This window comes from Danio rerio, chromosome 22 (assembly GCF_049306965.1).
Source record: "Danio rerio strain Tuebingen ecotype United States chromosome 22, GRCz12tu, whole genome shotgun sequence".
Classification (NCBI taxonomy): Eukaryota; Metazoa; Chordata; class Actinopteri; order Cypriniformes; family Danionidae; genus Danio; species Danio rerio.
This window is the reverse complement of record NC_133197.1, coordinates 35299761-35325896: the sequence shown is the minus strand read 5'-3', so window position 1 is coordinate 35325896 and position 26136 is coordinate 35299761. Positions and strand designations below refer to the sequence as shown.

Sequence of the window (26136 nt, the reverse complement as noted above, 5' to 3'; positions counted from 1 at the left end):
ATTATCAGTTTCCAGCTTCCTACATGAACTCAATAGAAATGAATGGATTACTTCTATTATAGATTGATGTGCTTTTTGGAGCTTCAAAATCTCGGGCACCATTCACTTCTATTTGAACTTTTTTGCATAATTCAATGGCCTGTCAACAGTTCTTCCTTGCTTAAAAATATGATCTAAGGTTTCCAGCTTCCTACATGAACTCAATGAGGTTGTATGGATTACTAGATGTATTTGCTGTTCGGAGCTTCAAAAAATCGGGCACCATTCACTTCCATTATAAACCTTTAGAATAGTTCAACTGCCCGTCATCAATTAGTCCTTACTTAAGTATTACCTATAGTTTCCAGCTTCCCAACTCCAATATTATGGATTACTTTTATCATACATAGATGTGCTTTCTGGAGCTTCAAAATCTCAGGCACCATTCACTTCCATTATAAACTTTTCAAATAAGTAAATGGCCCATCGACAATTGTTCCTTACTTAAAAGTATCATCAATGGCTTCCAGCTTCCTACATGAACTCAATGGAGTTGTATGAGTTGCTTTTATTATACGTAGAGGGATGCGCTTTTTGTAGCTTCAAAAACTCGGGCACCATTCATTTCTATTATAAACGTTTAGAATAATTCAATGGCCTGTCGTCAGTTAATCCTTACTTAAAACTATTATCAATTTCCAGCTTCTCACATGAACTCAATTGAGTTGTAGAGATTGCTTTTATTATAGATAGATGTGCTATTTGGAGCTTCAAAACTCGGGCACCATTCACTTCCATTATAAGCATAGGCTAATCCAGGATCTTATTCAACTGTCTACCTTTAAAGGAAAGAAAACGTGACTCCTAGAGTAAATTATGGGATCATTTTTGGTTGAGCTATTGATTTAAACCACACCACACTGTGTTGATTTGCATAAACATGACTGAATTTTCAAAGGTTGCAGTTCATAAAATGACTCAAAGTGACACCACGTTTACTCATTTAAGATTAGTTTAACGTACAAATACCATCCGTCAGTTTCCACCTAAAGAAGCTCTTTTTGGGTGACATTGTGGAGCCGCGGAGCTCCATTTGGAGGCTAATGTTGCGTAGCCGATGGCCTCGGATGGAGACGCCAGCAGAAACAGATGGAGGCTCCTCTTGGACGCCGACCATTGATTTCCAATGATTAGCATTAGGAAGCGGCAGCGCTCTTGATTACTGCCTGGCAACCATGAACATGTCCATTGAGTTTTAATTAACACCAAATGAGACGCATTTCATTAACGTTTGAAAACAGACGTCAAAAGATACTCAAGTCCCGAAAGAGAGAGATACAGTCTAAAATAAGGAAATCTTAATATTATGAGCAGCAGAGGCTTATTTATTGAGCAAATATGATGATAGATCTGGAGAATGAAGCTTGTGTTGATGTCATCATGTGCTAAGATAAATTAAAATTATTTAAACGTGTCAGGGTGCGAATGAATGAGAAACATTTGCAGTCTATGCATGAAAGATGTGTTTTTTTATTGAATGTTAAGACACAAATGAGTAAATAAATACATAAGCATACATCATATTTTACATGCATGACAAGCTCTTGAACTTGTGCTGAAAGGCTTTTTTTAAAACTGCACTTAAATGATTGAATTGAATTGAATTGAGACCTCAGGGTAGTAATGTGGCCACATCATGAAGTGGAGTACTTTTACACATTTTCCGAACAATCCAATGGCCCGTCATCTATTATTCCTTACTTTAAACTATTATCTATGGTTTCCTGCTTCACATGAACTCAGTGGAGTTGTATGAATTGCTTTCATTATAGATGGAAGTGCTTTTTGGAGCTTCAAAATCTCGGGCACCATTCACTTCCATTATAAACTTTTAGAATAATTCAAAAGCTCATCGTCAAATATTTTTTACTTAAAACTATTATCAATTTCCAGCTTCTTAACCCAATGGAATTGTATAGATTACGTTCATTAAAGATGGATGTGCTTTTTTTGGAGCTTCAAAATCTCGAGCACCATTCACTTCCATTATAAACTTTTGGAATAATTCAAAGGCTCATCGTCAAACATTTCTTACTTAAAACTATTATCAATTTCCAGCTTCTTAACCCAATGGAATTGTATAGATTATGTTCATTAAAGATGGATGTGCTTTTTTGAAACTTTAAAATCTCAGGCACCATTCACTTCCATTATAAACTTTTGGAATAATGCAAAGGCTCATCGTCAATTATTCCTTACTTAAAACTATTATCTGTTCCCAGCTTTCTACATGAGCTCTGTTGAGTTGTGTGGATTACTTTTATTATAGATGTAACTGCTTTTTGGAACTCAAAATCTCGGACACCATTCACTACCATTATAAACTTTTAGAATAATTCAATAGTTCAATCATCAACTATTCCTTGCTTGAAACTATTAGCGATTTCCAGCTTCTTAACCCAATGGAATTGTATGGATTAAAATCTATTTGGATGGATGGTACCAAATCGGGTATATAAAAAATCGGGTATATAATCGGGTAACTTCTATTATAAACTTTTGAATAGTTCAATGGCTTAATGTCAATTTTTCTATACGTGTAACTATTATCTATTATTTCCAGCTTCCTACATGAACTCAGTGGAGTTGTTTGGATTGCTTTTATTATAGATGGATGAGCTTTTTGGAGCTTCAAAAACTCGGACACCGTTCACTTCCATTATAAACTTTAGGAATAATTCAATTGCCCATCATCAAATATTCCTTACTTTAAACTATTATCAATATCCAGCATATTAACTTAATAGAATTTAATGGATTACTTTTAATTACAGATGGATGTCCTTTTTGGAGCTACAAAAACTTGGGCACCATTCACTTCCATTGAAAACTTTTAGAATAATTACATGGGTCATCGTCAATTATTCTTTACTTAAACCTACTATCGATTTTCAGCTTCTTATCTCAACACTGCAAAAAATGCTTTTCTTGCTTAGATTTTTTGTCTTGTTTCTAGTCTAAATATATAAAATTTCTTTTATCAAGAAGCATTTTCGAAACAAGCAAAACATATTGTCTTGTTTTGAGAAATAATATGCCAATATTAAGTGAGTTTTTCCTTAAAACAAGCTAAATAATCTGCCAATGGGGTAAGCAAATTAATCTTGTTTTTTTCTTTTGACGTAAGATTATTTTGCTTACCCCATTGGCAGATTATTTTGCTTGTTTTACGGAAAAACTCACTTAATATTAGCATATTATTTCTCAAAAACTCGGGCACCATTTACTTCCATTATAAATTTTCAGAATAATTTAAAGGCTCATTGTCAATTATTCCCTACTAAAACTATTATTTATGGTTCTTAGCTTCCGACATGAGCACAACTGAGTTGTGTGGATTACTTTTGTTATAGATGGAAGTGCTTTTTGGAAATCAAAATCTCGGACACCATTCACTTCTATTATAAACTTTTAGAATAATTCAATGGCCCATCATCAATTATTCCTTACTTGAAGCTATTAGCAATTTCCAGCTTCTTAACCCAATGGAATTTTATGGGTTACAATCAATTTGGATGATTGTACTTTTTTGGAGCTTCAAAAGCTTGGGCACCATTCAATTCTATTATAAACTTTTAGAATAATTCAATGGCTCGTTGTCAATTATTCCGTACTTATAACTATTATCTATGATTTCCAGCTTCCTAAATGAACTCAATGGAGTTGTGTGGATTACTTTCATTATAGATGGATTTGCTGTTTTGGAGTTTTAAAAACTCGGGCACCATTCACTTCCATTATAAACATTTAAAATAATTCCCATCGTATATTAATGCAAAGTTATACTGGGAAAACACTTATCTTTTGGTGCCATGATCAGTTTTGGGATTTTCATAGCATGTTATTTAATGTAATGTGAATGTGCAAACATCCAAAATACCTTTTTAAGTGTTTGACTTATAGCACTTTATAGCAAATAGTGTCTGCATATTTCAATGATAATACATATTTTGTATTGTGATTAGTCTTGTATTAAGTCATAAATCTCCTCTTTAGCAGCTTACAATATGCCAGACTTCACAGTTTTATAAATATATCTATATTCTGAAGGTTTTTATTTAGGGATTTGTTCATGTACATTTAATTCTACACAAATTGTGAAAAGTTTACTGGCTGATTAAAAAGAGATTATAGAAACCTCACATGTAAAGAAAATAATAAATAAATAAATAAATAAATAAATAAATAAATAAATAAATAAATAAATAAATAAATAAATAAATAATAGGAAAAAAAAAGATCCAGTGTTCAGATTTTTGTGCTAAAAATTATTGCAACTTACAATATATGTAAAATAAATATCTTGTCCACGTTAAAGCATAACATTAAAAAAAAAAAAAAAAAAAAAAAAACTGGTCATAGGATGATGATGATGATGATGATGATACATTTTTTTTCACCCTATTCACCAGTCAGTGAATTACAGAAAGCAATTATCTTTGTCTTATCTTAATATCTAATACGAGTTTGCAAAAAAATATATATATAAATAAATAAAATAAATAAATTAATAAATCGTAATTTAATGCATTGCAGAAGCAAATCTTAAAAGAAACACTTTTTCTTTTTTGCAAATAGGCAAATTTTACAACCCATCTAGGGTTAAACAGTTGAGCTTTTTTTTTTTTAAGCCTATCTCCGGGTCTGGCAATGTATATTTATATTTACTGTATATACAAACAATAATACTGAATTAAACAATCCCTTTAATTTCTTAATGAACTTGAAATTATTGAATTCTCAGGCACCATTCTATTACATTATACATTTTTTTTAATCATTCATTGGCCCATCGTCAATTATTCCTAGCTTAAAACTATCTATGATTTCCAGCTTCCTACATGAACTCAGTGGAGTTGTATAAATCACTTTAATTATAGATGGCACCATTCACTTCCATTATCAACTTTTAGAATAAATCAATTGCCCATCATCAATTATTCCTTACTTGAAACTGTTAGCGATTTCTAGCTTCTTAACCCAATGGAATCACATGGATAACGTTCAATTTAGATGGATGTGCTTCTTTTGGAGCTTCAAAAACTCGGGCACCATTCACTTCCATTATAAACATTTAAAATAATTCAATGGCCCATCATCAATTATTACTTACTTGAAACTATTAGGGATTTCTAACTTCTTAACTCAATGGAATTGTATGGATTACATTCATTATAAATGGATGTGCTTTTTGGAGCTTCAACATTTTGGGCACCATTCACTTCTATTATAAACTTTTAGAATAATTCAATGGCCTGTCACAAATTATTCCTTACTTAAAATAATTATCTATGATTTCCAGCTTCCTACATGAACTCAGTAGCATTGTATGAATAACTTTTATTATAGATGAATGTGCTTTTTGGAGCTTCAAAATCTCAGGCCCCATTCACTTCCATTATAAACTTTTCAAATAATTCTATTGCCATTGTTTAATTATTTAATTAAAACTATTATCAATTTCTAACTTCCTACATGAACTCAATGGAGTTGTATGAATTACTATTATTATGGATTGATGTACTTTTTGGAGCTTCAAAATCTCGGGCACCATTCACTTCTGTTATAAAAATTTTGAATAATGCAATGGCCCGTCGACAATTATTCCTTACTTAAAACTATTACCTATGATTTCCAGCTTCCTACATGAGCTCAAAATCTCGGGCACCTTTCACTTCAATTATAAATAATGAATGAACAATCCATTTAATTTCTTAATCAACTTGAAGTCAAAGTTTGGTTCAGCAGACCCATTACGTGTATGACAGTAATTTCACATCATAAGCTCCTTCCACCTGAAAACAGAGTAAGCATTGTTAATGTGGTGCGCATGAGAGATACTTGTGTATAGTAAACAGTAACTCACGTCGAAGCGTCCGATTGAAGCTGCGGTTTGGCTGGCCTGCATGATCTCAGTGAGAGCCCACATCTGCTGAATGCTGGAGGAAACTGTTTCTGGATCAGGAAGACCCTGATGAAACACACACACAATTATTTATGGTCTATTTATTTATTTTATTTTCAACTAAGTCCCTTTAGTAATCAGGGGTCAACACAGTGGAATGAACCACCAACTTATCCAGCATATTTTTACGCAGTGAATGCCCTTCCAGCTGCAACCCATCACTGGGAAACCCATACACACTCAATAACACACATACACTACGACCAATTTAGTTCATCAATTCTCCTATAGAGCATGTGTTTGGACTGTGGGGAATCCGGAGCACCCGGAGGAAACCCACACCAACAAGAGGAGAACATGCAAACTCTACACAGAAACGCCAACTGGCCTAGCCGAGGCTCGAACCAGCGACCTTCTTGCTGTGAGGCGATCGTGCTACCCACTGTGCCAGCCTGATAAATAAACTAACAATTTTTGAAATGTACAGACATATCTTGAAATATCTTGAAACCTTATAATCAGTGTCAGGAAAATAAGATTAGTTATATCAGTTTATAACTAATATGGAAAACCTTTGTACTCTTTGAGTTGCAGATTCAGTTTTGTCCAGCAAGTGGCAGTAAAGCACTGTCATGCAGCAGGGTATCTGCACATTTTTAAACAGGACATTTAATACCTTTTAAGACCTTTTTAAGTCCTCTAAAATGAAAATTTAAGACTTTACCTAAACAAAAACAAACAAAAAAAAAAACAGGAAAATGTTTAGTGTGTCAACACAGAATGATGTGGTGAAGCATTAGCGTGGCACAACTCACCAGAGCCACGCTCAAGACAGGTCAAAGGGACGCAAAAACTTTTATGTCGAGTGCTGATTGACCTTAAAACCCTGACAACAGGACACCGGTCTCGTCAGTTGACCAACGTCTAAAGTGCAAGTCTAAGTCTTCGTTGCTGCGTTCATGGACTCATTGAACATTATGATGAAAGCGTCCTTGTTTGCTCGTGAAATTAGTTTCTTCCTTAGGTATGGGGCAACACCAAATCGTGCTAAACATACTGTTTTGTCTCTTCCACATGTGAACGTACTCGCACACTCTGAGTCAGGGAACATTGCTTGAAAAACCAGGTGGACGTCCTCATTTGAGGTGTACGAGTGGCGGCGGCTTACGGTTTGAAATACCCACAGTATTTCAGCCTTAAATGTAACTATATTCGCAAAGCTGCTGAAAGCATTGCTTGAAGTGGACGGCCTTGTGGAAGGCTGAGGTGGAAGTGCTCGATGAGAACATACTTATGGGCAAACTACTTGCCTGCGACTACACATACTTTTTGTGCTTCTCTGCTTTCATGTGTGAATCGAGCGCTTTGCGGCCCATTGTCCCCAGTTTTATCGTCTTTTTAGATAAAGCACACCTCCCTTCATGATTACTGGCTGTTTTCTTTAGCCACCCCCGATACTTTTCGTCCTCCAACCAATTGTCATCAAACAAACATTTGCCCATGCTTGCGATTTCACGAAGTGCTGCCCCCAAATGTTGCGCTGGTCAAGTAGCGGTTGAAAAAAATAAAAAAGACGAGAGACGAGTTGGACATGAAATTTCAGATCCCACATAAAATTTAAGACCTCCTTATGGAAAATTACAGAATTCAAGACATTTTCAGACCTTAAAAATCGACAATTTTATTTAAGACATTTCAAGACTTTTTAAGGACCCGCGGGGACCCTGTGCAGAGGAGAATTATTACTACTGTAGGAATCAATATTCTTCTGAATATAATATTTCATACTTTTAGTCATATGTTGAGATTACTATCTATCTATCTATCTATCTATCTATCTATCTATCTATCTATCTATCTATCTATCTATCTATCTATCTATCTATCTATCTATCTATCTATCTATCTATCTATCTACTATATACAGTGCATCCAGAAAGTATTGATAGCGCTTCACTTTTTCCACATTTGTTTATGTTAAAGCCTTATTCCAAAATATATTAATTTATTTCCCCAACATTCTCCACACAACCCCCCATAATAACAATGTGAAAAAAAGTTTTAGAAATTGTTGCAAATTTATTAAAATAAAAAAGCTGTAAAATCACATGTACATCAGTATTCACAGGCTTTGCACAATACTTTGTTGCACCTTTGACAGCAATTACAGCGTCAAGTCTTTTTGAATATGATGTCACGAGCTTGGCACACCTGTCTTTGAGAATCTTTGCCCATTCCTCTTTGCAGAACCTCCTATCAGGTTGAATGGGAAGTGACAGTGTACAGCCATTTTCCAATGTTTAATAGGATTTAGGTCTGGGCTCTGACTAGACCAGGCAAGGACATTCGCCGAGTTGTTGTGAAGCCACTCCATTGAAATTTTGGCGGTGTGCTTTGGGTCATTGTTCTGCTGGAAGATGAACCATCGCCCCAGTCTGAGGTCAAGAGCACTCTGAAGCAGGTTTTCATTAAGGATGTCTCTGTACATTACTGCCTTCATCTTTCCCTCTATCCTGACTAGTCTTCCAGTTCCTGCTGCTAAAAAAAATCCCCACAGCAGGATGCTGCCACCATCATGCTTTACTATAGGGATGGTATTAGCCTGGTGATGAGCGCTGCCTGCTTTTCTCCAAACGTAACGCCTGGCATTCACTACAAAAAGTTCAATTTTAGACTCATCAGAGCAGAGAATTCAGTTTCTTATGGTCTGAGAGTCTTTCAGATGGCTTTTGGGAAATTACAGGCGGGGAGTGTCTTCCGTCTGGCCACTCTACCATACAGGCCTGATTGGTGGATTGCTGCACAGATGGTTGTTCTTCTGTAAGGTTCTTCTCTCTCCACAGAAGAGCGCTGGAGCTCAGACAGAGTGACTATCAAGTTATTGATCACCTCCCTAACTAAGGCTTCACTCAGCTTAGATAGCTGGCCAGCTCTAGGAAGAGTCCTGTTATTTCCAAACAACTTCCACTTAAGGATGATGGAGGCCACTATGCTTATTTGAACTGTGAGAGCAGCAAAATTCTTTCTGTAACCTTCCCCAGCCGTGTGCCTCGAGACAATCCTGTCTCTGAGGTCTACAGACAATTCCTTTGTCTTCATGCTTGGTTTGTGCTTTGACATGCACTGTCAACCCTGGGACCTTATATAGACAGGTGTATGCCTTTTCAAATCATGTCCAATCAACTGAATTGACCACAGGTGAACCTCAATGAAGCCGCTGAAACATCTAAAGAATGATTAGTGGAAACAGAATGTACTAGAGCTCAATTTAGAGCTTCACGTCAAAGGCTGTGAATTCTGATGTACATGTGATTTTACAGCTTTTTTATTTTGAATGAATTTGCAACAATTTCTAAAACTCGTTTTTCACATTGTGATTATGGGCTATTGTGGGTAGTATGTTGAGGAAATAAATGAGTTTAATTCATTTTGGAATAAGGCTGAAACATAAACCAATGTGGAAAAAGTGAAGCGATATCAACACTTTTCTAGATGCACTGTAAGTTCATGAAGTGACCACTGTACATGTCATTTTCCTGGCGAAACACTGTACTATGGGTAAACAGTGAATCACTATTTCTCCTCCAGTTCTTCAGATGTTTAAATAAGCATTAAGTTCAGCACTCAGCATCACTAAAGCTATAGAGACACCAGACAAGCATCTTACATTTCTAATGCAAGTGACCCATAGATGAAAACTGGGACAAGGCCACAATGCTCAGGGATTGAAAAACGACAACCATTGAGTTTCATACACTTCCATTAATTATGTTTTCAGTCTGTTTTAAGCCACAGCGTTAATTAACACCTCAGAGGTGCATAAATACATAGAAACTACTGAGACGTGTGTGTGTGTGTGTGTGTGTGTGTGTGTGTGTGTGTGTGTATGTGTGCTGCTAAATGAAATAGCATTAGCAGACTGTAAAAACAGCACTGCGTATGCTGATAAACAATTGATTATACGACACAAAATACTTACTTTAAGATCAAGAGGTTCATCTACAGGCGTAAGAGTGGACAACCAGGCAGGAACATTTCGTTCTGAGTCCTAAATGGAAACATAAAAAGAAATAGCATACAAATAAACATTTGCTCAATGACTAGATTAAACTACCTGACAAGAGACTTGTCGCCTATCCACGTTTTAGGATAAAAATCTGGCTTTTAATTGATCATTTGGTATCAGAAGTGGCTTATATGAAAGGGCTCTAGATTAAGCTTATTTGAGCACAATAAAATATGATCTTGCCTTGATATTTAATTATTTAATTAGGACAGTAAGGTCTGACTTTGCTAAGCCAAAAGTCATGTTTTAGTGGAGAAAGTATGAATATTGTATCTGACTCGATCATGAGCTTGGAGGACTGCATCCATACATCTCTGCAATGACTCAAATCAGTTATTAATAAAGTCATCTGGAATGGCAAAGAAAGCGTTCTTGCAGGACTCCCAGAGTACATCAAGATTCTTTGGGTTCATCTTCAACACCTCCTCCTTCATCTTACCCCAGACATGCTTAATAATGTTCATGTCTGGTGACTGGGCTGGCCAATCCTGGAGCACCTTGAGCTTCTTTGATTTCAGGAGCCTTGATGTGGAGGCTGAAGTATGAGAAGGAGCGCTATCCTGCTGGAGAATTTGCCCCCTCCTGTGGTTTGTAATGTAATGGGCAGCACAAATGTCTTGATACCTCAGGCTGTCGATGTTGCCATCCACTCTGCAGATCTCTCGCACGCCCCATACTGAATGTAACCCCAAAATAAGATTTCTTCTTCACCAAACTAGACTGATTTCTGTTAAAATGCTGGCTCCATGCAGTTTCCAGTAGGTCTTCTGCAGTATTTGTGATGATTGGGATGCAGTTCAACAGATGATTCATCAAAAAATTCTTCTGCTACTTTTCCAAATAATGAACTAGAAGTCAAGCTTTATTTGTTGCTCTCGCAACTGGAATCGTTGACAAGACTTTGTTAAGGTAGTGTAGTTTGGGGAAACTACTGCTTTAGGCAAAACAAAATTCATACAAACTGCATAACAAAAAAAAAAAAGAAAACTCAAACAAACACACAGAATTACAAAAATAAAACAATTAATATGACAATTAAACAATTAAAATAAAACAAAAATTAAATGAAATTAAAACAATTAAAATGAAAACTAAAATAGGAAATATAAAAGTCTAATCTGCTAAAACAAACAAACCATAAACAATTCAAAAACGTTTTAAAAAGTAGAAAGAAAATGCAAACAAACCAAAGTGAAACAAAATCTGCAGACAGACACAAAAAAGCACAAAGACAAAAAAAAAAAACACCAAACAGAAACAAATGTACAAAATCTAACCTAAAAGGCATTTGAAAAATAGTGTGCCAAACAAACCAAAATCATAAAAAACAAAGTGAAGAGTAAAACATAAACAATAAATTAACCACTAACAAAACAAATCAATTAGTGAATCACTACTTTAATAATAATCATTAAATAAGAAAACGAAACAAACCCAAACTAAACTGTTTTTATTTTTATCAGAGTTAAATCAAATGCAGAACAAAAGCAAGCAAGAACTTTAAACAAACAAGAACAAAACTAAAACAAACACAAAAAGAGAAATAATATTGATTAAAAAAATTATCTAAACATATCTATTTTAAAAAAATAAATAAATAAAAAACTAGCTAAAGCAGAACAAAGAAAATGCAAATGCAAATAAAAACAATTGGCCACAAACATAAAAAAGAAAACAAAAAAGCACCAAAAAAAAAAAAAAAACTCACACACAAAAAAACTTCTAACAAACACAGAAAACAGGAAGAAAAATGAATGCATTAACAACAAGCAAGCAAGCAAAAAAAAAAAATTATAATAATAATAATGATAAGTTAATAATAATTAAGTTTTGGTAAAATGCTGCTTCACACTTGAAACAAAACTATTTTTTTTTTCATCAGAGTTAATCTGGCAGAACAAAAGTAAACAAACTAAAACAAACTTATCATTTTACTCAAAAAGCTAACAAAAGCAAAGTAAAACAAATGCAAACAAAAAAGAACAATATGGATAAGCAAACAAAAACAAACAAAAAGCACACCGGTCAACTTATAAAAAAACAACTAATTAAAATAGTCAAAAACAAACCTTTTATTTATAAAAAAATATAATAAAATAAAACATCAAACAAACCTAAAAAATAAATAAATAAATAAATAAATAAATAAATAAATAAATAAATAAAACCAGGCAAGTAAAAAAATAAATAAATAACTTTTATTGTATGTTTTGACTAAATCTAAGGAACCGAGGAAAAAAAAAAAAAAACTGCCAAGAACTGTTGAAAGTTACATCTACATAAAAAGGTTTGCAATGCATACAGTTTATTTTACATTAGGACATAAATGAGAATGTTTTCCGCACGTACTTCTTTTGTGCAGGGATAAATGTTGATCTCCTCGATGCTGAAGCTGAGCCATTCAGAGGAAGGCTGTCGCAAGATGAGTCTCACTGTCGTCACATTATCAGGCTCCGTCGACATCTGAAAACACCAAAAAAACAGAGAAGAAAAGATCTCGGCAAGAACTGACACGCATTGGGAAAGAAATCCTGCAGCCTCTCATGCAGCTATCAAACCAAACAAAGGAGGTTAAATTAAGAGGGAACATCAGAATTGAACACCGAGGACGTGTCTCCAAGCCTTAATTAACAAGACGGAATGAAGACCCGATAAAAGACACAATGCTTTCACAAGTTTTACGCGGTAATCTGCAAAAAGAGAACTGCTCCAGATACTTGACGCTTGTGAAGTTAAATAATATTCATGTTCCCTGCAATGATACTTGAAGGATCGCTTCTGTGCATTTATTTCTTGAAGCTTTCTCATGTTGGTTGTTGAAAGATCTTCTCAAAGCAATTCTCTACATTTAGGTAAAGGCGTTGGGGGTTTTCTTTTTTTATAAATATTTCCCAAATGATGTTTACCAGATTTAGGAATTTTCCACAGTATTCCAATAATATTTTTCCTTCTAGATAAAGTGTTATTTGTTTTATTTCGGCTAGAATAAAAGCAGTTTAAAATCAATATTATTAGCTCCCTTGAAGAGCCCCTATTATGGGTTTTTGAGAAGGATCTTCATGCAGTGTGTAACACAGCTTTAAGTGAATGGAAACATCCAGCTGAGGATTACATCTGAAAGTGCACCGTATTTAAAACCTTCGATTCTTTAACAAAATAAAGTTCACTGACAGTCAAGGTGATACAAAAATCCGAGATGAGCTGGTGTTATTTAGCAGTTGTAATCTTGTTATAACATAGCTTAGAATGTTGCGACTGACCAATCAGAAGCGAGTATTCCAGACAGCTCTGTAATATATTCGGATAACATTACGCGGTCGCTTGACAGAATAGGCCAGGTGGCTGTGAATACGCTTTTACAGCACATTAATGCTGTTTTCTTGTGGTTAACTGTTACTGTGTAAATACAAATGATGGATTCATGTTTCTTGCAAACCTGGAGACGCTTTCCAGCTCAAAACTAACAACGTTCATCCAAATACAGCACACAACTAGCTAATCGGCTAAAAAGTCTTTGATTGACAATAGTAATGAGCAGTGCACTGTGCTTTTTATGTTACTAGGCAACCACTGTACCAATGGTCTTCATGCTGGAGCTCATGACATCAAAAAATTGAGGTTTTAAATTCATTCATACCGAAGATTAGTGTCAAAGATTTTGCACTGTATTAAAGATCAACTTATCTTTACATATGAATGAATTGAAAACACTTGCAACGTGCGGTAGTGACGAGAGCAACCCAAGCTCATTCTGAAAACGTAGTCCCACGGACGTTTCTGGAGACAGCGGAAAACGTCCCGGGGGGTACGTACGGCCGCGTTTATTTTTTTCAAGCAAATGCTGCGGGGCGGTGTGACGTTCCCTTTCGCGCTTGCCTTACCTCCTTGTCGAGGGCTTCCCTGCTGCAACCCGTTTGTCCATTCGGCTCAGCGTGTACGTCGGCAGGCTCGAGATGCGGAGAGGGGTCGACCACGGCGACCGGTTTCGAGTCCGGGGAAGAGCAGCTCCAGCAATCAGGTAAGACAAAAACAGAATCCCAAAAATTAAGTGAACGAGTTTCGTGACAGGGCGAGAACGCGGTGGAAAAAAAAAAAATCGGGGCTTTTATTTTTTTGGACAGCTTTTGTAAACTGTTACTCGGGTTCAGGGAAGCGAGCGGGCGGGCGGGTCGATCAGTAAAATTGGTTGGGTTCAGGGAAGGAGGAGGGCGAGTCGGCCGATTGGCCGGTCGCGCAGTCAATCATCCGGTCAGTCGGACAGCGGCCTCCGGCGGGTTCACGCAAGAACAGCGCGAGCGCGTAGAGGCGTCTGAGGTGCGAAAAAGCACGCAACAGCAGCCTCTCGCGGATTCGTGATAACAAAAACTGCAGCCGTACGTACCCGCCGGGACGTATTCCGCGGTCTCCAGAAACATCCGCAGGACTACGTTTCCACAATGAGCCTAGGTTGGACGAGAGGATGATGTGTGTGTTTGTATTTGTGTACCATGTCTGACGGGGATATTTATATCCCTACCCCCTCACACTCTGTTAAGAGGGTCAGGGGGAAAGCGAAGGGGTGTAATTTAGATTTGGGAAAATAATAGTGAGGCAATGCAGTGGCGCAATAGGTAGAGCTGTCGCCTCACAGCAAAAAGGTTGATGGCTCAAGCCTTGGCTGGGTCAGTTGGCGTTTCTGTGTCAAGATTGCATGTTCTCCCTGCATTTGCGTGGGTTTCTCCGGGTGCTCCGGATTCCCCCACAGTCCAAAGACATGTGGTACCAGCGCGTGCAGCCTCTCTCTATGTGTGTGCGTGCTGCAGTGTTTCTCTATAGGCAACTTTTCCATGCGTTTTACATCTCAGATAATGAACTTGCAAAAGATTTGTGAACAATTTATGTTACTTAGAAATGCATATTCTGAATATATGTGAGACATCATGTAACGCGTCAAGTTAAAAAAAAAATACAGAAGAGCTCGCCTAACTCGTTTAGCAGCAAAAAAATAAATCAAGGCTTACACAGGTCGCATCCCACATATTGTGCTTTATTCTTCTGTCAGCACTACAGAAAATAACTAAATCCGAGCATCAAAGAAAAAGAATAAACATCGGTCCTACGCACATGCGCTTCTTGCGTTACATGCGTCTACAGATCATAGTTCATAGTATACACACGCACACACATTAACACACACTCACACAATGGAAAACTCTCTTAAAGGAGCCGCACCCCATTTTCACTCGTTACAGACACTTGTCAGATGTTATTTTAGAAAGCGGGCATAAGGTTGACTGACTGTTTACACAAAACACACGTGCTTATATGGCCATGAAGTGGAGCTGATCCGCGAATTACAGCACATTATGACGCATGACCAATCAGAGTCACTTGAGGGCGGGCCTTTCAGAGGAACTAGAAAATATATCAGTAGTTTTCATGTCAGCTGAGTAGCTGTATATAATCAAAGTGAGATTTATAAAAAAAATAGGTGATTTCCTTCAAGTGAAACATGAGCACACATTGCTTTGCATCCGATTAACCAAGTCTTAAAATTACATTCTGGACCACCCCTTTAATAGGATTAAAACAAAGTTGTGAACAAGAAAAGTGAACACAGGACCTTAGTTATTGGTATTAACAATGCACTCTCATAGTCAATGGTTACAGGTGTCCAACATTCTACAAAATATCTCCTTTTGTGTGAAAAAAACAAACTCAAACTGATATGGTACAAGTAAAGGGTGAGAACATGAAAAAAACGGGGTGAACCATCTCTTTAATGGCCATGGGAAAATGTAGATAAACCATTTCTGCTACTGACACATAGGCAATAAAGTTAAACAAGCAATGTTTAGGCTGCGGCTGACACGACCTTCACCAACCAAGAAAATCTCACAGAAAGAATACTCCAGAAACAGTGACGCAGCAAAAACACAACAAACTAAATGTGTCACTGTTCCCCCACACTGGGAAGTTACTGATGCAGTGGAGTCGCAGACGCTGCCAACACTGACAGGCTGATCTGCTTGTTTTCTGAAAGATTTGAAGAGATTTTGAAGACCATCTCCAGTGAAACCATGCAGCTCATTCACACTGTGGCTTTTAGCATGTACCACTTTTGTTCACAAACATTGACAATTCTGCCATCTTTTTTTCACCCTGATGCGATTCTGATCCAATATTAATAATAATAATAATTATATATATATATATATATATATATATATATATATATATATATATATATATATATATATATATATATATATATATATATATATATATATAAAATAAAATAATAATAATAATAATAATAATAATAATTCATTCAAAAAATTATCATTATTGCTGTTTATTTATATTTATTATAATGGAATTAATAATACTAATAATAATAATAATAATAATAATAATAATATGTATTATTATTAGTAGTAGTATAGTAGTAGTATGCATGTTATTATTATTATTATTATTATTATTATTATGTGTATGTATTAATATGCATTTATTTTTTATTCATTTGTTATTATTTTAATTGTTGTTTATTAGTTTACTTATTATAATGGGCATAATAATAATAATTATTAGTAGTAGTAGCAGTACTACTACTATTATTACTATTATTATTATTATCAATATTATTAATAAAAGTAAAACCCTAAAACTAACTAACTTTGTTTTTCGCGCAATATTATTATTTAAAAAAATAAACAAATAAAATAAACCTGAACCTGAAGAATGGCTGAACAAAGCAGCCCCCCCAAACATTTCCAAAATAGATATGTTAATAAAAATCATCATTTCAGTTTCGCATTAGGAAAGAATCCTTACGTTTAGGAGCAAATGATGACAGAACTTTAATTTTGGCTGAAGTAATTCTTTTAAGTAGGTCAATGGTTCGAGCCTCGGCTGGGTCAGTTGACGTCTCTGTGTGGAGTTTGCATGTTCTCTCTGCATTCGTGTGAGTTTCCTCCAGGTGCTCAGGTTTCCCTCACAGTCCAAAGACATGCGGTACAGGTGAATTGGGGAAGCTAAACTGGCCGTAGTGTATGAGTATGAGTGAGTGTTTATGGATGTTTTCCCAGTGATAGGTTGCAGCTTGAAGGACATCGCTGCGTAAAACATGTGCTGGATAAGTTGGCGGTTCATTCCGTTGTGGCGACCTCAGATTAATAAAGGGACTAAGCCGAAAAGAAAATGAATGAATATATGAATAATTCTTTAAAGTCTTCTTAAAGCTCAATGTAAGTGAGAAGCCGTGTCCTTGTAATTACAGCCCACGAGGACGCTGTTTTTTAGTTATTTCTCTGCTCCTTAATAAAATCTTATTTATCATTGCAGTGCCCGCTGACATCAGAAAAGCGCTTATACAGATTATGGCAGACGGGGTGAGCTGCATGGCATCCCAGGTGGCTTTTTTCAATGCAAATTTCATCTGGTGACAGTAAAGGTGGGCCACAGAGCTGCGGGTTCAGTCCAGGACACGTGTCTAATATCTCAATGTCTTTGAAACGCAGCGTCGAGGGAGTCTGATCTTTTAAAACAGTCATTACAGGGAACTCGCAGATCAAAGAGCGGGACATCAGATCCCGGGAGATGCACAAATGGGCCAAATCACCGTCACAGCAAACAAAATGTTCAGGGAGCTGCAGCGATTATGCTAGGATGGCTGACAAAACTGTTTGGTGCTTTTCTTTTTTTTTTGTTTAATTGAAAAACATGATATCCTGCGGACACAAATGGTTGAGTTGTCTCAAAGGGAATTATTCAAAAAGAGTATTTTTGTCTGCGTACAATGGCAGTCGTTTTGTTTTTGTTGCATAAAACAGTGTTTCTCAACTATGTTCCTTAGGGGAGCACCGGCTCAGCACATTTTCCATGTCTCCTTAACCAAACACACTTGATTCAGATCACCAGCCCATTAGAAGAGACTGAAAGACCTGAAAGACAAAGGAGACATCCAAAACAGGCGGTGTTGGTGGTCTTCCAAGAACGTGGTTGAGAAACACTGGCAAAAAAACACTCCCATTCAAGCACAATCTGACGAGTTTGTAGTTTAGAAATGTATGGTTGGATTTAGAGCAGACCAGAGACATTAAGGGCCCTATCATACACCCGGTGCAGTGTGGTGCAAGGCGCGGCGCAATAATCTTTTGGTAGTTTCAGCTTGGCGCAAGAGTGGTTTTGAGGCGTTGCGCTACGCTGTTTAAATAGCAAATGCATTAGCGCTCATTTGTGTGCCCATAGGCGTTCTGGTCTAAAAAGGAAGGCGTTCTGAGGCGGACCGCTGGCGCGTTGCTATTTTGAGAAACTATAATAGATTTTTCAGTAGACCAAAACTAACCCGGTCTAAACTCCGGCGCAGATATATATTTATATATATATATATATATATATATATATATATATATATATATATATATATATATATTTCAGATATAGACGCGCGGCGAGCGCAAGGAAGAAACCGAAACCGCTAGCGCGTCAGACTGGCTCGTATAAAAACTGAGAGGCACAGGGTAGATTCTGCTCTAATCCAAGGCTGTGTGGCTGTTCATCAGGACGATGATATATGAATATATAATTCTGCTGTAATCTCTCGCTGTGTATTTTAAACATGGCGGGTCCTTTGTTTACATTCTGGCTTGTTGTAAGTAAATGACGTATCTCTGTAAACCAAAAGGATTCAGCTGCGCGTCTAGCTCCACCTTTTGATACCCTTTCTTGTGTTTGGGACCCTTTCGAAAGGGTCCCGAAAAAGTGGTACGGTACGGTTTGGTTCGGTACGCCTTTTGACAGTGGAAACGGCCATAAAAGCGTACCAAACTGAACCGTACCATACCGTACCACTCAGTGGAAACGGGCTATTAGTGGCGGCGGGGCCCTAAGCAGCCGCTTAGTTGGCTTAAAGGGATGGCCGGCTATGGATTCAAATGTAAATGAAGAAAAGGAGAGGAGTGAACTTTCCTGTATTCCCTCCTGGTGAGGTGTAGAGCCAATAGGCCTTTTTCACACTTCCTGGTTCCGGTAAGCGAAGCAGTGTACCACAACATCCGGTTTCAATGCGACGGAGCAAGAAAGAATGGCAGGGTCATCTCATCGCTGTGATTGCCGCGTTCCCAGCTGCTCCAACTCAAAAACGACACTCTTACTTTAATGACCACGATCTCCCGAAAGACGAAGGACAGGGAAAATCATGGATGACAATATTAGAGGGGTTGAATGCCGTTTCAAGTTATATGCGGGAGTACGTTCGTATGCTGTATGCACTTCAAAGCGGAGATTATCATGTTTCATTAAAGACTGGTGGTCTATGGTTTATTTTGATGAGTAATTATAATATAGACAAAACTCCAGTTAAGCTATCTGCCTTCCACAAACAAGTGCTCATCATGGTCATTAATCTATAAGCATGATTTATCCCTACATTGTTGTTATTTTTGGAATAATAGACAGTTCATACAAATGCAAATCTCTTTTTTTTTAATTGGTTTGACAGCAAAATTATTTGTTTAGTCAGTTATATAATAAAGATAGTAAACTTTTCTTACAATGAAGTCCTTTCTTATTACAAAATCTCAATAACCCAGCAAGTTTTCAACTGTTATTGGTTCAATTCCTGCAGAGACACGTTCTTCATTCATGTTATTTAGAGGTATTAATAAGACCATCCTTCTGATGCATCGTCTTTTAATAATACTAAATCTTATGTCGGCAAATTTTGTTTTACTAAATAGCAAGAGTAATGATAGAGCTATTCATTTTCTTTTCTAAAAAGAAATCATTACTGTACCCTATATTCAATTTTATTGGATGTCTTTATTAAAGGGTGAATTGAAGAAAAGTGTGGCTGTTACCACAGAAATATCATGTTAGAAATAGAATTAAAGAAATGTCCTATAAACTCATCCACAGGTTTTATCCAGCAAAAAATTGTTTGCAAAAACGTAAAAGTGGGATTAATGTAAATTGTATTTTTGTAACGAATACGAGGAGAGTTTTACACTTATTTTGGCATTGTACATTGTGCAAAATGTATTAATAGCAATTCTTTTGTGTTCAAAACCTCTTTCATCATGGATAAATTTACGTTTGGGCTTTACTTGATTATCCTATCTTATCAAGAGGAAAATAGTTTTATTTATTGAATTTGCTTATGTTGTTAACAAAATTGTACATTCATAAATGTAAATTTACTAATATGAAACCAGATTTTAAGGTATTGATGACTGAAATATACTTGTATAATACCAGTATCAACTCTCTAAACAAGAAAGCCCGACCCACTTTAAAATGTGTGAACTCTACAATGTATTTCATTATTACATATGTTATATTACGTTTTGTATATTTGTATTTTATTTATCCTGCTGGATGTTAAATAGCCAGGTTAATCTAGTTTACGAATGGCTTGAATGAGCAGATTTTATGCTGTTGGCTGTGCACCTTACTGGAACCTGATGTTGCAAACGCTGCGTGTAAGACATGTTTTCTGCACAAATTCTGCAAATCGGTATCATTTTTTAAATGCTGTTTTATTAAGGCAGTTTTACACATTCACCGAACAACATCTTCCTGTCCAAATTATGGCAAAGTTGACCGTGAGAAAGTCATCCGCTGTCCCGAGGCTGTCATGTCTCTGCGACTCCTAGCGAACCCGGAAATATCGATACACTGCTTCGAAGGGCGCTTCCGGTGTTCAATTCGGCTGTGAAAAAGGTCTATTGTCTCTGTGTTTCAAGCCTTGTATCATCAAAGACATCAAAGTGTCTGTGGTATCTCAAATCTCACATAATGTTGTAAAAACCAACAACATTTGTGGGAAAATAAGATTTGTGGCTGCATTTCAGCTGGTAAACAAGTATTTATCTTTATCTTTCGCCAGGTTTTGCGATCTCTCTTGATTACCTTGTCTTACCTGTTGTCTATAGATGGAGAAATAGTCATGTGACCCAGCCTCGGCGTGTGGGTTACCCATAAGGCAGTAGTTTTTCAGACACGTGACCCACTTAGATGCAGTCGAGCCATGCCTCCTCTGCAAACGCACTGTTAGATAAGCCGTGTAGAAGTTCTTGAAGGAAATTTCCTGAATCTAGACAGACATGAAACGGAGATCAGACATAAATAAAGCCTCGCTGCTGCTGGATCAGTGGTCAGTCAATGATGCTCACGTTCACAGGCTCGGCGAGGGTGATGTCTGTAATATAGACACCGGGACGAGAGGAATCAGATACTGCATCTCCAATCTGCAAAGCCACAGGAGACTTCACTGTGCAGCTGACTGATTCAGCACTCATCACTGACCTGAGATAAGACAGATATCAATCACAGTTACAAACCTCATAAGGTCCATGGTATTGATCAACACAAAGACACAACATCAGGCTTTTTTTATTTATGTAAACTTTATAATAATAATAATTATTATTATTATTTTTGCTATTTTTATTCCTTATATTATTTTATTAAATTATTGTATCATTATTATTATTGTTTTATTACAGATTTTTATATTTAATAGTTTGTTCTATAATAATAAATATCAAAAAAGACATCATTTATAAATTAACTAACAATGATAATTATAATAGCTCTTTATTATCAAATCTGTCAAAACATTGGTCATAAACAAATAGGTATATAATATTAGCACAAATGACACAAATATTTTATTTTATGATTATAATACAATGTTTATTTGACAATTGTGAGATTTTTTTTTTGTAACATTACCTAATAATAATAATAATTATTATTGTTATTAGTATTGGTTAACTATTATTATTATTATTATTCACTAATTAATATTATCATTAGTTAATTATTATTAGTGGTAGTATTTATATTATTATCATTAGTATATTATTATTACTATAACCACAAACTTGGTTACTAATCAACTCAGATATATATATATATATATATATATATATATATATATATATATATATATATATATATATATATATATATATATATATATATATATAGTTAATCATATTAATAATATTTAGATTTTTAAATGAATTATTTAAACAACCTTGTAATGTCATTGTAGTTTTAACAGTTATCCTTTGTTGTTCCTGTATTATAATAATAACTTTTTATTATCAGATTTGCCATTTAACATTGGTCAGAAATAATTAGTTATATAATATTACCACAAATGTTAATTTTACAATTGTCATATTTTTTTACATTTTAGAATTTACTAAATATTTTTAAAACACAGCTTGTATTATTTGTAATACTAACTAATATTAATAATAATAATTATTATTATTACATTTTGTTTATTTGTTTATTATTAAAAAAACAAGTTGATCAGGAGCCAAGTTTGTGGTTCCTGATCAACTTATATATATATATATATATATATATATATATATATATATATATATATATATATATATATATATATATATATATATAAAATCATATGTCATTTTATTTTTACACTTATACTTTGTTTTTTTCCAGTATAATAACAATAATGATGCTAATATAAATAATATTTTATCATTATTATTTTAATAGAAAATAACAATTTGACCTTTAAATAAAATGTTTATTTGACCAGTGGTAGTATGTGTTAATGTTACATACAACAAAAATAATACTTTACAGGACAATTTTGTCATCTGTTTTTGTAATAAGTTATTTTAAAAACAATCTCATTGGTTTGTATTATAAATATTTATATTTCTACACAACATACTGTAGGTCTGTTTTTACCTTGAAGGACATAATAAACAAACCTTCAAAACAAATAGCACATTAAATACTGCTTTTGACGTCGCTCAATGATGATGTTGTCTAGCTAGGCAGCTCCCTGAGTTTTGAAACGCGTCCATTGCGCAGCACTGCAGTACTTACTGTAACGTTACTATATTCAGCTGTCTGACTCGTTCTTCGGACTAAATTTATCTTGTATCGAATAGCCTGGTCGTGCCCTTAAAAGGTGTCGAGTCTCTCTTTACAGAGTCATTTCAGTCATCCGTGCAGGAATGAAGAGCAGCTTTATTGTGATGGTTCGTGTCTACTAGTGTTGATAGACGCAGCTCCCCTTGTAGCTTCCGGTCCGGCGTGTGACGTCTTTCTTAAAGGGCCAGTATCATAAAGGTGTAAGCACAGGCTAATAATACATACGTAATACATCAATATAATAAAATACAGCACTATAAACGAGCCTCTCATTTAGTAAATATTTAAGTTATAATAAATCTTAAATCATTCATTAATTCATTAAACATTTTATTCTCTGATAATTTCCTGGCAGTAAACTGGTTTAAACTGGTTCTTGCTGGTCATGAGCTGGTGCATTCTGGTTGTGAGCTGGTTAAAACTGTTTACTGCTGGTTGTGAGCCGATTTAATGTGGTTCTTTCTCACCATGAGCTGGTTTGAACTGGTTTTGCTGGTCATAAACTGGTTTAAGATGATTATTGCTGGTTTTGAGCTACTTTAAGCTGGATCTCGTCTGTCCTGAGCTGATTTAAAGTGGTTATTTCTCACCATGAGCTGGTTTGAACAGGTTCTTACTCTATGTGAGCTGGTTTAAACTAGTTATTGCTGGTCTTGAGGTGATTTAAACTTGTTTTTACTGGTTCTGAGCTGGTATAAAACTTGTTGCTCATTGCAAACTGGATTAAGATGGTTCTTGCTGGTTATGGTTATCTCGTCTAGGGGTTTTGGCCATTTCCAGGCTGGTTTCCAGCCATATCCAGCCTGGTCTTGGCTGGTCAGGCTGGGAGATGACCAGCTAAAACTAGCTTGACCAGCCTAGCCAGGCTGGGAGCCCGGCCAAAACCAGCTATGTCCAGCTTAAACTAGGCTGGTCAAGCTGGATTTAGCTGGATTTAGCTGGTCATTTCCCAGCCTCACCAAGAGTTGATTGGAACTGGTTGGTCATGAACTGGTGTAAGCTGGATATTTTCGGTTGTTAGCTGGTTTAAACTGGTTATTGTTGGTTAGCAGCTGGTTTAAACTGGTTCTTGTTGGTCCTGAGCTAGTTTAAACTAACTCTTGCTCACAATGAGCTTGTTTAAACAGTTTTTTGCTGATTGTGAGCTGGTTTAAACTGGTTATTGTTGGCCTTGAGCTGGTTTAAACTGGTTGTTGTTGGCCATGATCTGGTTTAAACTTGTTCAAGTTAGACTTGAGCTGGTTTAAACTGATTCTTGCTCACCATGAGTTGGTTTGAACTGGTTCTTGCTGGTCAAGACCTGGTGTAAATGGGTTCTCTGTGGTTGTTAGCTGGTTTAAACTGGTTACTGTTGGTCTTGAGCTGGTTTAAACTGGTTCTTGCTCACGGTGAGCTGGTTTACACTAGTTCTTGCTGGCTGTAAGTGTAACTGGGGCCAGCTGGTAGGTGCTGTGCAGGTAAACCTCACTCCTCTGACCTCTAAAGGTGCTCTAGCAACAGTTGCTGGAGGCCATGGTCTTTAGCCTTCTTATTAGAGCAACCGACTCCCATGCAGAAGGTCAACGCTTCGATACCAGGTTTGAGTGGGTTAGGTGGCATAGAACCAGTGGGGAAACATTAGTGCCGTGACCTGGATGGCAGTGAGGTTTAAGGGGGTGAATGTAATGGAGGCCACCTAGTAGGTGCTGTGCAGGTAAACCTCATTCCTCTGCCCTCTAAAGGTGCTCTAGTGAAATACACTAGAGTTACTGGTCTTTAGCCTCCTTGGTAGAGCAAATGACTCCCATGCGGAAGGTCATCGGTTTGATACCAGCTCGGAGCGGGTTGAGTGGCGAAGGATCAGCAAAGTTAAATAAGCTGGCTTAATCTGGCTCTTTCTGGTTGTCTGCTAATCCAAAGTACCAGCAATAACCAGCTTAAACCAGCAGTAAATGTCAAAACCTATAACCAGCATATGCTGGTTTTATCAGGGAGGATATTATGGTCTTATTCAAAACTAACCAATTGTAAACCACCAAACTGGAAACATATGGGGACATTAGGGAAGTTTTGTGTTTGCTGTGATGGTTCTTTCTTTTTTTCTTCCGTTTTTTTCTACATTGAAGTATATCATTGTATGCAGCCTTTCTGATGTTAAGGAAGGTCTCTTTTTTATAAGCCAAGCTGTTCACACACTGGCTTAGTAAACAAAACATCAAGAGCGAATATCATTACCAGTATTAAAGTAAACACTACATAAATATATTTCCCTCAAGCACATGTGAATGAGTAAAGCTGTTTATCTAAAAGCTAGAGGCCAAATGAAAAGCAAATAGTATAATAAATGCAGCAAAACACCTGTTTCTGTGCATAATCCAAATGTGAATTATAAAATAGTTTCTGTATTTTCAATTAATTATAGTCAAACTCAATTCCTCAGTATATATATATATATATATATATATATATATATATATATATATAATTTATTTCTCTAGATATGGCACCTCTGCTATTAAATTCACTTTATTTTTTTCATGATCGTTTCTCAATGTCACCGGAAGAGGGCACTAACGCACTTTACTTGCAACATACATGCTGCTGTGTGGTACAGTATGTGCTAAACCTAGTGCTGAGGACTCAATGATTGGTTTTATCTCTTATATAAAACACATTTCTGTTCCTGCAACGTGTCTGTTGTTCAGCAAGCGTGACATAACATGCTCTTTCTCTGTCAAAGTCATAATAATTAAGGATGCATCGAGTAAGGAGATTCATGCTAAAACTATTGTTCATATATGCCCTGGTGACAAAAATGTTTTTTCTTGTGTCATCAGTGGGCATGTATATTTGTAATATTCATTATAAATTGAAGTGATATATTATGCAAATGTTGTGTTTAACATTATTATTATTATTATTATTATTATTATTATTATTATTGTCAATTTTTTGAATAGAAAACAATTTTAAGCCAATCACGTGTTAATTTCTACTACAGTTTTTTAAACCATCGGACTGTAAACATTCATCATTATTATTATTATTACTATTATTACTATTACTATTATTAGGTTATTAGTGTTTTTGTTGTTATTTTGAACTAAATACAGGAACTCTCAAACGTGCGCGCGCCCCCAGGGTGTTAAACTGGCGCGTAACCAAAAACCAGCTCCTCTTTTTTTCTGCAGAATTGAGATTTAAAAGCCATGCTCTTCCCTGGGTCTGTTCGGAAATG

At 35.9% G+C, this 26136-nt stretch overlaps 1 protein-coding gene and 1 long non-coding RNA gene across 3 annotated transcripts; both read right to left on the bottom strand.

Moving 5' to 3' along the window:
* Positions 1-1489: 1489 nt before the first annotated feature.
* LOC141380234 (uncharacterized) lies at positions 1490-4187 on the bottom strand. The gene is made up of 2 exons (XR_012397912.1): positions 3362-4187; positions 1490-2265 (listed from the first exon to the last, which is right to left on the bottom strand). It is a non-coding gene; the product is annotated as an uncharacterized lncRNA (long non-coding RNA).
* A 520-nt stretch (positions 4188-4707) lies between these two features.
* On the bottom strand, positions 4708-23085 carry nicn1 (nicolin 1). 2 transcript variants are annotated; one of them, XM_009296489.5, is made up of 7 exons: positions 22754-23085; positions 21167-21299; positions 20914-21087; positions 12360-12473; positions 9924-9992; positions 5906-6010; positions 4708-5834 (listed from the first exon to the last, which is right to left on the bottom strand). In XM_009296489.5, the coding sequence occupies exons 2-7, from the start codon at positions 21290-21292 to the stop codon at positions 5793-5795; spliced, it is 630 nt and encodes a 209-aa protein (XP_009294764.2). In that variant the 5' UTR covers positions 21293-21299; positions 22754-23085; the 3' UTR covers positions 4708-5792.
* Between the last annotated feature and the right edge of the window lie 3051 nt (positions 23086-26136).